At 45.7% G+C, this 16,092-nt stretch overlaps 1 protein-coding gene across 7 annotated transcripts in view; it reads left to right on the top strand.

Annotated features, from left to right (window-relative positions):
- The first annotated feature begins 2,040 nt into the window (after window positions 1-2,040).
- Window positions 2,041-16,092, top strand: part of LOC119466332 (DDB1- and CUL4-associated factor 1) — a 98,335-nt gene continuing 84,283 nt past the window's right edge. For 4 of the 7 annotated variants that reach the window (XM_049657788.1, XM_037726838.2, XM_037726843.2 and 1 more), the window contains exons 1-5: window positions 2,041-2,450; window positions 7,977-8,186; window positions 10,337-10,413; window positions 12,980-13,053; window positions 13,206-13,313. In XM_049657788.1, coding sequence (XP_049513745.1) covers window positions 8,008-8,186; window positions 10,337-10,413; window positions 12,980-13,053; window positions 13,206-13,313 — 438 coding nt within the window. In that variant the 5' untranslated portion in view covers window positions 2,041-2,450; window positions 7,977-8,007. The remainder of the gene's footprint in view (window positions 2,451-7,976; window positions 8,187-10,336; window positions 10,414-12,979; window positions 13,054-13,205; window positions 13,314-16,092) is intronic. The other 3 variants (XM_049657789.1, XM_037726839.2, XM_037726837.2) reach the window with 1 other exon arrangement.

Genomic DNA, 16,092 nt, shown 5'->3' with positions numbered 1-16,092 from the left:
GTTTGGGCAGTACCTATAATACGCTCCTGTACAAAGGGTTGGGGGCAGAGACCACATTTTCTTAACTTTTGACTGGTTGCTCAGATGATCTCGTTTAGTTCTCGTTTGAGTGCCCGGATAACGGCTCTGGCCTTTGGCTCAAGGTCACTTGAAGGTCGCCGACAACGGGAGCTAAAAGCATGTCATGCTTAATAAGGGCGAACGGTGGGCACCGACGCGCACCGGTCGTTTTCGCAGGTGAACGCCGCATTGAATATTGCGCAACATTTATACGTATACCCATACGACCCCATTACACGTAGACACATTACTTGCATACCGGCACACGTAGCTGTATGTAGGCATGTCTAATTTCTGCGAAGGAGCGTTGGAGAAACAGGACAACATGCGTAGAACCGAACGCAGCGGGGTAGGTGATCGGCTAATGGAACCTGCCTGTGTCTGCCCCTCAGAATGGCAACCGAAAACCAGCGCCACGTCACTGCATCACAGGGTTGTCGGTATTATGCAAGTCCCTGATGAGCGTTCCGGTGCTATTTACTATGAAAACCACCAATGGACGCCACCAAAGCCTTCCCTCTCCGCAATTGCAAACTCGCGCGAATTGTCTTGGTGCTGGATGTAAAAGAGAGTGGCGATGTGGGCTTGTTGGTTGTCTATCTTGAAACAAGTGAGTTGCGGCGCGGACAGCGAACAAGGACACCAGAAAGCACAAAAGAATACACATATACGCATCGCTGCACGTTGGATGTAATGCTGTACTGTATGGCCTCGTAACGATTGATCAAGTCTTTCATTTTGCAAATATTGCCTAAAATAAAAAGTACTTACATAACGTGCCCGGAATGCTGGATAATTTAACTATCGATGCTGCAATCACTTCAACATTACACTTTCTTTTCACGTGTATAGCAGTGCGCGTCGCGATAGTGAAACCGTGACACTTGCTGAGGTGAAGTGCCCTCGCTCACAGTGGTATGTTTAGTTTGCCCGTGTGACTGTAGTACACGATTCGTCGGTGACACTCCAAAGTATGTCGCTGCTTAACATTTTTTTTTTTTAAGCGTGCCATGGAGTCGACCACTTGCGTCGTCTTTCATGCGGCCAGACGCATTGCCCCGTTTCTGGATACGTACGTTCTGAACATCTACGGGCGGGCCGCGCATGCGCCTTTGATACCAGGACAGCACAGCGGTGATGGTGCTGCCGACAGAACGTGCTTCAAGTGTCTGGATGATTGCTATCGCACACAAAAAATACAATTCGTCATGATCATTAATCCAAAGACTTCGATTGACGATAGTACTTGACAGCGGAGTATGGCGGAGCAATCTGAAATCCAGTCGTAGAAAACAACCGTCCGCACTCATGCTCATTCTGAAGTCAATACGTTTTCGTTGAACGTTTCAAACTTGTTCACATAATCCGCGTCTGTTTATAAAAGGGTGGAGAGGAGAACGTTATTGGATGCAGGCTGATATAGCCTTGCAAGACATGCCGGCAAATGCTCCGCCCGAGCGTCTTCTTTCAGGAAAGTTCGCCACCGTTCAGAGATCGCAGCACGGTACGGGTGAACAAGACTATGCACACAGCGAGGTGGAATAGGACATAAGCCAGCGGCCCATGATCCATCGGCGCCGGGCCGTTCACGACTTACCCACGAGGAAACACCATGTCATTCACACTAGCATGTGGACAGCCTAAAAGCTGAAGCGCGTCAGGCAAAAATTTTTCCACTCTTTAACAAGTCCTGGGCACTCAAACAAATTGTGTTAGAGTGTCCTGTACTTGTTACGTATGGTGTATGCAGCTCATCTCTGGAATACGTTTCAATAAACATTCAAATATCCCGCTTTTTCAGAATGCGTTTTTAAGTGCCATCTGCCGACGTTGTCTGCAAGCCACAAATACGGCAAGTACGACGTTTTCGCAATTTGTTTCATCTTAAACAAAAAGTCATCCTCTTTTATTGAGCTAAATCAAAAATTAAATTTGATAAATAACTTTTTTTCCTCACTCGGAAAGATGACGAAAGACGAGCATGCGCGTAGAATTCATCATGGCGGCGCCGCCGCCTCGCTTTTGCGACGCAAATAAGAAAAAACAAGACGTATTCTGTGGCCGTGCCGAGCCGGTCGGGTGTCGGTGCACACCTCAAGGATACGGGACCCGTGCGCGTACCACATTACGTACGACGCTTCGAGAACGTTGGTGACGCGTCAGAGATTAACGTTTCTCGTTTGTCACGCCATCGGACCTGAAGCAGCAAGTGTGTACGATTGCTGCGCCTCCAGTTGGATTGCGAGTGAAGCCAAGCACGTGGCAGCGACTGTGGTGTGCAGTGGTGCGGCGAGCCGAAGGCTCGCGGTGTGTGTGAACGTGCTTTGGTTCAATTCGTCGTCTTCCTCGCCGCTTAAAACAGCCGGGGATACCATTTCCCACTGACCCGGGTGAGTAGCAACTGCGTAGGACGCGTAAGAAGTGGCGCTTGTAGGCAGAGCCAACTTGAGTGCTTGTTGCAGACGTCTTGCATGCCCGGACGGCGCAGCAGAAGACACGGCTTCTTTTGCGCGCCGACAATGCGCTAGGGTTAAGTGCAGCGCCGTCCGGCGAACTTGTTTATTGCTGTTGTTTCGCCGTGACACATTGCCGGCGGCGACCCATTTGATAACACGTTCGCGCCGCGCGCGGTCGCGAAAGCCTACCAACTAATCCAACGGTACCCGAAAACTCTCGTTTCCAAGTTTCTGCTGTCAGCTGGTTCGCCCCTCTCATTCATTCCGGTGAGCCCCGAGTTCTCGCTTTTGCTTCGAAATATCGGATTTTCAGCTTGACCGCCCTTGACTTGTGTCTCACCCTGCTCCTTGACCCGTTAACGAAAAGCAAAGCGAAAGCTGTGCAGTGGTGTGCAGTAAACAAGTTGCGATAACGATCCTCAGGTGGATCTCCCGGCTAGCGGCCTGTGGGCTTGCAAAGTCTATGCGTTTGCTCGTCTTAAAGCTAGTGAATTTAACCTTCGGAGCAATGTTCATAAGCCTTTAGTGGGCTACGGAAACTTTCCGATGGATGAGACGTCTGTACTTTTGTCCTACAGTAGCTGTAAGCACAACACAGCTGACGTCCTAGCTCCGCTGAACGTCGTCTCATCGCCAGGCGATTGGGGGTTCGTGATAAAGCAGTTCCTTATCGCCAGCTTCCTCGTGGGAACCCCATAAAGTCTTAGATCAGTCAAGAACACTCGAAGCCTTGTTTGGCCGCTAAATTGACCTAATCGAAGTCCCGCGAAGTGAAAATTTAGCTCGACGCCAGCGGTGTTGTCTTATCGTCAGCGTCATTCACAATATCGCGCACACCTTAGGTCGCGGTTAGCCGTTGTACGTTGACACCACTCGATACAAGAACCGGCAAGACCCAGGTGAATGCAGCAGCTATGTCTAACCGCTTTTGTATTGCGATGAAACTAGTTGCAGACGGCAACTGCTTGGACATGTTCGTTTTCCTGTGGCACTGTAACAAGATACACAAATCAGACAGTCGTGTTAACGCCATCATCCATGGCAGTGGCAAAGTTAACTTTTAATCCTCAGTTTAAAAAAAAAAAAAAAAGTTTGTTACAATACTACCACTCCTTGCTAGTTCACCCCATACCCAATGAGAATATCTACTGCATCATGTAACTGGCAACATTTAGCATCCTGCTAAATGCAATTACTATCCAAATAGATCAGTGCCCTTAAGAAATTTAAGGAACAGGTGAAACATGTTTCTCTTGAACAATGTTACTGTGAACAGTTGTCATAGTTTACCTCATTGATTTGCAGCAATGACATTCATAGCATGAGCATGTTCTTCTGGAGGGTTGTGAGTGCACTTCCCAATTGGAGGGGGAGAAACTGTTCTTGCTAGTTTTAGGGGTCGATGACATTGGTGACTGGGCTAGAAGACCTGCGTGATGGTCAATTGTTGCCTTTCTCTCTATCCTTGTCTATGCCAGCGTGTACTGTAACGGTTAACTTGAATAAGAGTTTGATTTCTCGGCACGAAGTAGTTGCAAACTGCAGGTACTGGGCTTCAGTCGATGAAAAACTGCATGTTTGACGCTACTGATTTCAGGCAGACTATCTTCCTGTATTTTGGGGTGTGTTTGACCCAGGAAAGTGTCCAAAAACTTGCTCGGTTGAGCCTTTTGTTCCTCTAGAATGCAACAGTCTTGCTTCACCAACACTTGAATTAACATGAGTAGGATGCTGTCAAAATCTATGCCACTGTGATCTGCTGAGGGTGGCATTGCTTCTTTTGTGTCTTTTATAGCTTATCAAACTGCGCTGTCGAAGAAGTGCAATTTGCTAAAAAAGCAAAACATAGTACTAGGTGTGTGTGTTATCAGAAATCTCGAATACGAATCAAATAGTCCTTGCTGTTTGATCCGTATTCAATTCTTGCATTTGATATTCAAAAGCGTTGAAGATTCATTTCTGTTTGAATATGAGAGATAACAACCCTTACTGAGTGAGACTATACGGGGTTAGAAAGGTTGGTCCCTGTTCCGAACGTGTCTCCTGCTGGAGAGCCGCAATCGTCGTGCTGAGGCACCAGTTCTTGAGTGAACACTTGAAACAGATAACTGGTTTTTCATATTTTCGAGTCATCCAGCAAGGATGCCTCGCCTTTGGACAGTCGGCGAATTGGTTGCCTCGATTTAGGGAAAGCAATTTATTATTTGGCCAGCTATACCATGTTTTCATCCCTTTAAGCTGCTGTGTTTTAGTATTTTACTTTGCCCTTTCAGGCACCAGTTAATTATGTTGGTTGAAAACTTACTGTCACTGCATTTCTGGCACCTTCGGAATTGTAAAAAGTAAAGAGCTGTAGAGTGGCTTAAAAATTTTCTATTCTTTAGTGAGTTTTACCAAGTTTGCAGAATGTGGACTCCATGCGAAAACTTACTACAGGTACATCAAATATGAGAACGTCAACTATTTTGTGTCTAGCACTTAATCCAGCACTTGCGAAAAATAATGCTTGGTGTAAGAAATTGTGAAAAACAATGAAAGAAGCGAACCCACTACATACAATGACAAACTCTCATCGAGCAAGAACACCCAACCATCTACCTTCCCACTCGTTTTATTGAAACATGTTATTCAAATTTGTAGCACAATTCCAATAATAAGTGCTTCAATAAGTATGCTGCACATCTTAAATATTATTACCTTTATTAATGCTTTTGCTCTTGATTTACTATCTTGGTGTGCACAATTGTGTACAAAGCACCTGAAAGGGATAGCTTCGTCAACAAAGACAACATTCTACCAGCATTTTGTTGGCGAGTTGCTCCTTTGTTTTATTATTGTCATGAGAGGTGATACCATATCTTCACAGGGACGGTGCCACTCGTGTCCTACATTTGGGCCATTTTCTTGCTTACAAAGGCTCTGTTCTCAGCAAAAGCAATGCTTTTGTGCAACTTAAAATGCTAAACTTTCACTTATAAGGGTGTTCGAGGCATTTTTTCAGTAAGAATTAATAGCCATTAAATAAAAAAAGTGCAGTCTGTAGACCAGCGCTAACGAAAACGGCACAGTGAAAGCTTTTGTGCACAATTAAGGGAAAAACAAGTGTTGTGTGTTTTTTTTTTTCTTGCTTTTTTTTTAATTTGCACGAGTAGTCACATGTGTTAGCTTATGTACCCCTCGGTTACTCCATGTTTCACGCATAGCACCTAGTTTTTTTCTTGATTTTCACACTCAATCAGCACATCAGGCCTCTGACTCACGGTGCAGTACTTGCCTTTTCCACCAGCCATATACAAGCAAACAAGCATCTAGAATGCCATATCTTGTTGGCTGAGCTGTATGGTGTCAAGTTTTGTATCCAAAATAAAAAAAATGTTTCAGTCAATATCATTCATTCACGTCTGAAGTGCTGGTTGTTTTAGACATAGGAAAACATGACAGGCTTTTTTTAATTCTCTGAATGTTTGAAATACCACCCGACAAACTCTTTATTGAGATTTTAAGGAGGAACATTCTGCTGTATCAGAAAATCACACTTCTGCAGTAATAAAACGGCTGCGCTTATCGTGGCATGAGCCAGGTCAGCCAGAAGTGGCGCCAAAATCAAAGGCAGTTGGTGCCACTGGGACCTTTGAAGTTTCCACACAAGCACTTCGCGACTTCATGCATGTTTACAGTGCATGTTGTGGGTGTAGCTAATTGTTTATTGAGAAAGGAGAATCTCACTCCACTCTAAAGGAACCAAAAGCCCAATTGAGCAAGTTTTCAAGAGTTTTCCTGTGTTAAAATGCCTTGGATATGAGGAAATATCAACGGTGGTCAAACAAGGGATATGTCAGGCTGGAGCAGTAGCGCCCCCCGGATCTCTGCCAGGGGGGCTGTTAAATTTTTGTGAGGGGGGGGGGGGGGCAGGCACTTTGCATAATATGCAATTTCATTGCTGTAGCCAGAGCAATCCACCAGCAAATAAAATGAGCAAAGATGGTGTTTATTTCTGCAGCATTTTACTCAAAGTAATTTTTACGCAAAGAATGAATAATGAAAATGTGAACAGAGCACTGAAGGTACACGTTGGACTGGTGGGGCTGGACGTGTAGGGGGAGGGAGGTTAAGTCGGCCTCAGAAGGGCAGAACACCCGAACCCCCCCTTGTCGGTGCGCCAATGTTTTGACAAAGGGGCTTGTCTTCAATGCCAGTGGTATGTATAGTCAGCTTGAAGAATGCGGACAGGGACGAAAACAGACGTGAGCAAATGCCACTACCAACTGAAGCTTACTTTGAAATTATTTCAATAAACTTCAATTGGTAGTGCCATTTGTTCTTGTCTGTGTCGTTCTCATCCACATTCTTCGATCGTGCCAGTTGCACCACGGCACCCAAGCAGCTGGACTTTGCTGGACTTCATCACTGAGGCTCCAGCCTAATAGCGCAGTCACACGGGGTACTTACGATTGTGATCAAGCCTAATCGGGATTGGATTTCTTGATTGTGATTGGCTTCCTTCCGCAGCTTGCACTAAGTCTTGCCAATCGCAATTGAAAAAAAAAACAGATCTGGGTCGAGCTTGATGGCGACTGAAAGTGCCTCGTGTGACATCGGTATAAGGTTAGCCCTTTTCGACTATTACTGATCACTTCAAGCCTCCACCTCCCTGTGAGAATATGCGAACGCACTTGGAAATCCTTAACGTTACATTGGTGTCCCGGCACAGTTGGCTTCAGTGTTAACTTTAAAGCTCTCTTGCCCGTTTTTGTGCTGGCCAGTAGTAGTTGGGCGGCCGATACAAAGGTGTTGATGCAAACAATGTTTTCTCTCACGTAACTCATTTGCAGGGCGCACTCGTTGCTGAACTCCAACTATTAAAGCTCTTTGAGATGCACAGGCTGTTGCGCGATAGCTAGGAGGTGACTGAACGTTCAGATGCAGTGCTTGGAAGGCGCTGCCCCTCCTCTTTTCCCACCACCTTTTCCCTGACTTCTATAGCTTCAGGGCTGCAGGGGAGGGCTTTGGCACTGCTACCGACATACTGGTTAACAATGTTGTTCTCTACAAAATTATGCAATGAAACATGAAATGCTACCTAAATCTCCTCACTGTAACAAGCATACGCCTAAAAACACATCATTTGATTATTAAAGTGAATATTCTTCTTGGAGCATTCTGCTGTTTGCTTACACTGACAATCATCGATAGCTCCTGCACATTTTATTTTTCTTGCCTAAAAATGGAGTATGGCCTGTACTTTTTCCAATAATAGTGAATTATCATCCACCTAATTAATGTAAGTAGACCTTTGAAAGAATACTAGTCTGAATTTAATATGTGTTGCTTCTTTTACTACCAAAAGGTTTTAAAGTAAATAAATGAATTATTTTAATTAGTTAATTTAAATTGTAAGGCTTTACGTGCCAAAACCACAATCTAATTATGAGGCCATGCTGCCCTCCCATGACCTTGCAGTGTCCAGTGGCTTGGGTTCTCCGCCCTAGCCATGGAGCCGGCGGCACCAGCAGCGGCAGCCACCGCAGCTGCCAATGGAGTAGGCAGCAGCGGAGGGGCCTCGTCCGACTCCATCCGGACGCTGGACTCGGTGTCCGAACTCTTCCGGCTGCTCGAGCAGTGGGAGTCCCAGAATGGGACGGGAGCCGACCCCATCCCTGTGCTCACGAGGTATGCATCATCACCCACTGAACTGGACATTGCTTACAGTGATGCAGTAGTAGACGAAACACGCGAAAAAATCTAGGTAACAGCCAGGAGCAATACACATGCAACAAAGTTCATTTGGAAGATTGAGCACTTGAAGGGGGCCATCTGCAAGTTAATTTGGGCTGCTTAAGAGGGCTGGTTCCAGAGAAGGATCAGTAGTGATCACAAAAGGGTTTACAGTAAATAACCTATTTTAATTCATTCATTCAAATTCTAAGGTTTTACTTGCCTAAACCACAATCTAATTATGAGGCACACCGTAGTGGGAAGCTGGATTAATTTTGAGCGCCTGAAGGTCTTGCACCTAAATCTTAAGTGCACGAGCATTTTTGCATTCCACCCTCATCAAAACGTGGCTGCTGCGGAAGGTTTTAACAATGAACCTGTACCAAGTCGCCTGATTGGCTCCGGGTGACTTGGTACAGGTTCATCTTTACGATAGCCACAAGGACACCAGAAAATACATTAAACACCCGCAGCAATACCTTCAACAAATTTTATTTCCGTCACTAAGTCGAACTTGTATAGCACTGCTGACTGCATCACAAACCATGTTGTTGAAAGTAGCACTGTGTGTGTCTATTGTTTCTCCTTGTGACCTTGTGGTTTTTGTGCTGTTCATGCCATGGTATGATATCTGCCAACTCACCCGGATTTCGAAACGTTTACAAATTTGGGCTTGTTTTACATATACAAATGTTGCGTCAAGTTTTAAAGTGTTACAAAAAATCTGTTCTCGTAAATGCTTCGCTCATCTGTGTCCGAACTTTCTTCTTGAAGTCGCTGGCAAAGTCACTGACATCAAAAAACAGGGTATAACTTGTCAGTCTCTGCTGTTCCAAATTTGCTGCTTGGGCACTGCACCTAAAGGTTAATTCATAGTTAATAAAGTATGTATGCATATCCATGCTATAAGTGAATGCAAGGGATAAATAATGTTAGTGTTTAAGATTGTGAGGCTATATTGCACTTTCTATTAGTGGGGAAAAATGCCCTATAGACCTGCTATTGGTAATGCAGGGAGATGGCCAGGTCTGTTTCATTTTCTGGTCGCCAAAGGAAAAAAAAAAAGTATTTGGACAAGTATTCATTGGGGGAAAACGTAAAGTGACATCTTCATGGGGGTGGAGTCCTTTTTTCCCACATTGCCATTTTATTTTTTGGCATGTTTGAGTAAACGCTCACACGCTCGGTTGTAATCGGCGTGCATGTCTCGTCTACCACCTGTACCTGGCCCTCCATTTTACGTGCCCCATTCAGCACTGTCGGAATAAGTAAAGACATTTCCAGTATGGCACCTACCGTAGCCACTTCCGTTTCTTTGCGACGTTTAGCCCCATAAATCACCCTATGCCTAGTGGTTCTACTGTGGTTCAATTCAATTCAATTCAATTTATTTTGCGAGATATGCATACAAAAACGGGTGACAAAAGCATCTGGGCCCTTAGCAATTTGCTAGTTCGGGCCCATGCAATAAGTACTGGTGGACCTGTCCCACAATCATTGATGAGTGAATGATCTACCTGAAGCTGGTGTTCCTGAATGTAACCCAGCGATGTTTAGGCATTAACGAAACAGCATGCTTTTTGCTTACCTTTGTGGTGGATTTGCATTTCTTTTTCATGCTTCAAACTTTTGAAAGAGCGCTATATGATGGGAAAAGAAAGGCAACATATGGGTGCAGACAAGCTTTATTCGAAAGAACGTAGAGGTATACTGAAGGAAAATGTGCAAGCAGTTAAAATTTAAAACCCTCCTGCAGTTTCTTTTAAAGTTTCAAGGGATTGTAACTTAGTTACCTATTGCTATAATTTGTAGGTGCTATGCAAGGCTATGTTCTCACAGCTCAACTTATTCTTTCTCTTGCTCTGCCTGGGTAGCATGTGCTTCACACAGACAATGTGCTTGAGGCATGATTGACGTGTGGCGGGTCAGTAGGTGAGACCCATACCTGGTTGCCTTGGATTCTCGGCTAGCGTTTGTTAGAAAATGTAAAAGCAGTGCTGAGCAAAACGTTTAGTACTTAGGAATAAGATGAAACTTAGGAATAAGATGAAACTTGCCCGAAATGGCCGTCACAAGATTGTTCTGTTTTCTCTGGACTCTGGCAGCATTGCCGAGCTCGTCGAGAAGGAGACCGAGGCATACCTCAAGATGGACCCGGACCCATTCGACGACCGGCATCCGAGTAAGTGGGCAGCCAACGATTGGCATTTCAAGGTCTTTGTTGTGGAATGTGTTCTTGCCCTTGCGGGAGCAGTAAGCCCATGAGTGGTGACCCAAAACCTTTATTTTCGTCAAATTCGTGGTAAGAGGTTGGTTACTAGCAGAGGGAAAATGAAGGCCAGACGTCGTCTTTTTTCTTATGTTTGTGTGTGTCAGGTTGAAGCCCCCCACGCTGGAACATCAGTGACATCATGGCTTTATCATGGCTTTTAAAGTATTTCTTCGTGTTTGTGCTGTTGTGGCACCGTAAATGTTCTTGGAATTTCTAAGTTCAATCTTTGGCCTGATCAGAATACAATGTACAGCTCTGACCCCTTGTAACGTAACCGCTTATAGTGTAGGACCGGATATGATGCACTCTTTTCTGACTCCCATTTATCCTCCCATAGAACTCTATCTATATGCCTGCTGCTTATAGTGCAGCCGCTCGAGACGAAATGCCGGTTATAATGTGGTTGCTGGAAAATCCCACAGAGATGCGAGGTAGCGAGTGCACTTCTCAACGAGGTGCACCAGCCGAGGGGAGAGCGGAACGAGCGAAGAAACAAGGAACGGAGGGGAAACATGGCAGCAACATGCTGGCTCGGCTTGCACGCGTGTCTTGCCTAGGCGACGGAGAAGCCTTTTGCTCTGACCGTGCGGTCTCAGTTGAATGCGTGCACATTGCCACTCCTTGGCTCACTTTGTGTGCTAAAAGGAAATACAGTCACCGACAGATTTTTTTTGGGGGGGGACAAGGACTGGGTCACAAATCTGTCTGAATTATCGTGCACGCCAGAAAAACAAATTTCGATGGGAAGAACGAATCGCCGTTTTTGGCAACTTCAGCACCGTGGAAAAATTGGTCAAGGTCGCGAGTGCTTTTCGCATTCGCCCGTCGCGATGCACGTTTGCAGTATTTGCTGGCCGAACACATGCACCGCCGATAGTGCAGCCTGTGTGCGTGATCTCGCATCAGATCAATGTGTGTGCATCTATGGCTACGGACATATCTCGACATATCAAGAGTAAGGCCCTCCCCTCCCCCGCGCCTGTTAAGCTAGGCCTAATTGGCGCCGTCTCGCCTGGAGCCGGCGGCCAAAGTTGCAGTTTGGCGCAGATTCAATGAGATGCTTCACAGTGGTAGTGTGGCACTTGGAAAAACAGAGGAACCACCTCTCTACTGACTGAGGGCACGTTACAGTTGTATGCTTTGATTCACAGACACACGTGGCTGCTTGGTCTACGTGTTTAGCACATACACGCCTTTGAAAAATGTTGTTTTGATTATAGTGCGAAAATATGTGACTCCAGCGACTTACGTTTTCGCCGTCTATACTGTAGGCAAGCTTTGCCGATAAAAGAGGTAACGAGGCCCACCAAGCAAGCACCATCAAAATCCATGGCGTCATGTTGCGCTAATGGGGAAGCTTGAAGGCGGTGTCATCACCCGCTCTTTGTTAATGTTTCTTTTCTGTCTTACCAAGCCTACTGTGACAATGAGGGCTCCTTTACACCAGCTACTCTCATAGGTTGCACAATCTAGTTGGTCACAAAGCAATTGGTCACAAATGCTTGCATTGGCCTACTGTTTTCGTTCGCTCGCTCACTGCTAAATTTTTCAGTCGCATGACTAGTCGCAAAGCTGCAGAACCAATCAGTGGCACTTAACGTGGCAATACCGATGTAAGCAGCCTTGAATGGCACCACTCACGAGACATTTCAGTGGCGACAGGCACTGCCAGTGTGAACACTAATTGCCAGTCACAGTCTGTCGTGCAACCTCTGTCAGTCACTGCGCTGGGTGCACCCTAAGAATGGCTTTCTTGGTACTGAGGAAGGGAAATCGACTAATAGAGCTCAACCTGTCTTTCACTTTAGCATCCCTTAAGAATAAAAAAAAAATAAAAGAATTCCTCAGAACATTGCTGAGAAGATATAGCTTGTTGACTTCAAAAGGTTGCTCCTCGTGGAATCATAGCGCTGAGTTTCTGTTGTATTTTGAAGCTGAGAAATTGTCACCAATGCTGTCGACAAACATAGTCACTTCACCTGGTAGAGATGGCACTTGGTTTTTTGAGCACCTTGTGTAGCCTGTTACATTTCTAAGGCACTACGTTTTCATCCATATCGTAGTGCAGGAACCACTTATGTGTGCACCGGTGTGATAGGTAAAGCTCGGTGTAGAGCCTACTTTTGCTTCCATACTGAACTTTGAGCATGTTTCTTGTATGTTTAAAATTGCGCATGCCTGGATCTGACCGTAGCCGACCAGCTTGCTGGTTTCTACATCAGGTGCTGTTCGCAGAAATGTCAAGGTTATGTCAAGGTCCAATCTAAGGCTTGCGCCACTTGTGACCGCCTGCAAAAGAGGTTGAAGGTGCCTTTAGGCTGGCACATAACCTGCTTTTTCTTGTTCCTCACTCGAGCATTTTTTTTTTTTTCCAGTTTGAAACAAGAAACAGTAATGTTGCTTGCTGCAGTCATAGCAATAACCTTGTAGTTCTGTTGTTGTGAAACGATAACTGTTGCATTTTCACCACTGGCAGGCCGCGCCCACCCTGACTGCACCCTAGGCCATCTACTCAAAGCGCTCTTCAAGAACGACGAATTCATGAACAAGGTAAGCATACTTCCCAGAAAGGGCATTAGCAAATGTTTATAAAAGGGAGTTTCAAAGGGTTTGAAAAGTTCAGTGGCACTCAGGGCACTCCTGGGGGCCACAAATGTGTTTGTGCGTTCCTTTCTGTGTTTATACCCACGTTACTCCCGCAGTTGGTGAACAACTATGTGCTCAGCCGTGAGGGCGGCAACCTGAGCACCATTGCCTGTCGTCTTCTCCTGGACATCCTGCCGGGACTGGAGACATCCGTCGTGTTCCAGGTACCTTTAACAAAATTGCATTACTACTCTTCTTGAATTCACCGTCGACTAGGGTTGCCAACTCTTGAGTGAACAATGTTAAAAGGGGGTGTGCTGGCAACAATTGATGCTGTCAGTGCCAGGAGCCACCAGTCTGTGCATCCAACAGTGCAAATTTTTTAGTCCTACCATGTTGAAATTTACGACAAAGGTGCAGTAGTTTCCTGGCTAACACAGCTACAAATAGAGATAAAGGTGCTGTGAATGGTTAGGTCCTACAACAGATCTTTAACCATGACCAAAATGAAACTGCCTTCATGTTTATGATAATACAGCAAAAGACAAGAGAGGAATCTGCAACTGAGCTGTTAAGCATTATAAAAATGCCATCTCGCTTATTGATTGTTATTCAGTAGAAAAAGTCTCACTGGGTCAAGTTGGAACTCTGGACATTTACTCAAAAGTTGGGACTGTCCTGCTGAATTCGGGATGGTTGGCAACTCTACCGTTGACTGCCTCCTATATTTTCTTTACATGAGCATTTCAGAGTACAACAGCTGAACTCTTGCAACAGCACGCACTCATTTTAGTTCTGTTGCCTGTGACAGTGCAGTTAACAAGATTGTGTTAGCCACAAATGTAAAAGTGGAAGTCGCATTGCCTTGCCACAAAGATGTCACAGCTAGAGTATCTTGTTATGCCGCAGCTTAGTAACGTCTTATGCCACTCGTTGTAGTGTGGCCCTTAATGGTTTAGTGTTCGGTCAGCGCAACGTTAAACAGGGACAATGGAAAGGGAACAAGGACTCTGCCAATGAATGAATTTCATTCAAGGGATGCAAGAATTTGGTGGTGTTAATAAACAACAAAAATCAAGGGAACGAGAAAATGAATTGCAGCAGCATATCTAAAGGATAATCCTATTTGAGGTTTGTGCATGCAGGCGAAAAATATATTTTTTTTAATATGTTAAGGTGATGCATAGCATGCTCACATCTCAGCTTTCTCACGTAAACCCGAACCTCGTTATAATGAAGTTCAAGGGGGAGCCGAAACTACTTTCTCGTATCTGTTATTGGCATTTACTTCAATGTACGCCCGAAGGGGTGCACAATTGTTAAATGGAAATTGGAAGATGGCTTTCTGGACCACGGAACCGTTACATGGCCACGTGTGCAATGTAATTTTAATAAAACAACAAAAGAATCTTCTGCATGGGCAGTACATCACTTCTTAGCACCTCACACAATAGCCTTTAGATAAATGCCTTCTGTTCCAATGTGATGGTCTTTCGCTTTCCACTTGGCTCGTAGTGGTTGAGCAGCACATGGTACAAAACACTGTGTGATTGAGGGGGCAAGTTAACCTCACTGCTGCAGCTTGACTCAGCCAGCTCGTGGCTTCCTAGGATGCACCAGTGCCAATGCTATCTTGGAGCACACACCTGCCTGTCAGCCTGTGCGGTGCGCTGCTGGAAGAGAGAAGTGAGCGCACTAATCTATAGCTGCATCGCATGGTGGGGCCTGAGTGTAACTTTGGAGATTGTACTGCACACATCTCATAGGCCACGCCCAGCTGTGCGTGCCTGTGCAGCGGGCCACAGCGAAAGAAGTAAATGCACTGATCTTTCACACATAGCTAAGCTTGGCCTGAAAGATTGCGGTGGGGAGATCTCGGAGGCCACGCCAAGCTGCTTCTACCTGCGCGTGGTGCTGCAGTAGAGAGAGGTCAGTGAAGAAGTGTGATGGGGAGCCGCTGCCCGTGCACAGCTAAGCATGGTGGTGACAAAGAACAGTATTGCTTGATGGCATATCAGATACAGGGATACGGGAGTTTTTACCTACTGTGGCAAATGAGTGCCAAACCCTGTGAAAAGCATGTACAGTGTAGACCACTTATAATGTAACCGCTTATAGTGCAGGATCGGATATGATACAGTCTTTTCAGACTCCCGTTAATTTTCCCATAGCACTCTATGTATACGCATATTGCTTATAGTGCAATTGCGGGACACGAAATACCGGTTACAGTGCGGCTGCCTGGAAGTTCGGCAGTCAATATAGACGGCAAACGCTCCCCTCAAGCCACAAATACCGTATTTACTCGAATCTAACGCTCAATTTTTTTTCCGATAAAACAGGTCCAAAAATTGCGTGCGCGTTAGAATCGAGTACGACCCTAAATCTGCATTACCATATAGCCGTCGGCATTTCAAAATGGCCGCCTCGCACGCGCGTCGAGCCTAGCTACCATAGCTTCCTCCATGTACAAGTGCTTAGGCAATAGTCTACCGTCTGTCTTCACGTTCTCTGTGTTTCCTCTATCAGCATGAAGTACCGAGTTCATCATGATGCCGCATTTAAAAGGAAAGTGATCATGTGTGCGGGGATGGAGGGACGGACTTCGTTCGCTCGCGGGGCACGGGGAGAAGGCGGCGGAGACGGTGGGGAGTTGCATTCAGCTCTTGCGGCTGCTGCCGACAGAGCTGCCGCGCAGGCACCAGTATCTTGAAAGCGATCTGCTATGTGGCCAAAGTGTGCGCCCGCGATCTGCGATGGGTACAAAGGGCATGCGCCTTGTGCCAGCAGCTTCGTATGGCCGTTTTTTTTTTTTTTTCGACGTTCGCGTTGAAGCGAGAGAATAGACAGCGTGAAGGTCAATTTGTCTGCGGTCATCGAGTGAGATGTGTTCATGTAACCTGTGCGCGCTTGACACCGTGCTTATTTAGTTAGTAAGTGCATATTTAAAACTTTATACGGCCGATAAAACTAACCTCCTTACTTCATATCGGTGTCTATTAA

Source organism: Dermacentor silvarum, chromosome 10, assembly GCF_013339745.2.
Source record: "Dermacentor silvarum isolate Dsil-2018 chromosome 10, BIME_Dsil_1.4, whole genome shotgun sequence".
Taxonomy (NCBI): domain Eukaryota; kingdom Metazoa; phylum Arthropoda; class Arachnida; order Ixodida; family Ixodidae; genus Dermacentor; species Dermacentor silvarum.
The sequence above is the reverse complement of the archived record's forward strand: the minus strand, read 5'-3'. Positions and strand labels throughout refer to the sequence as shown.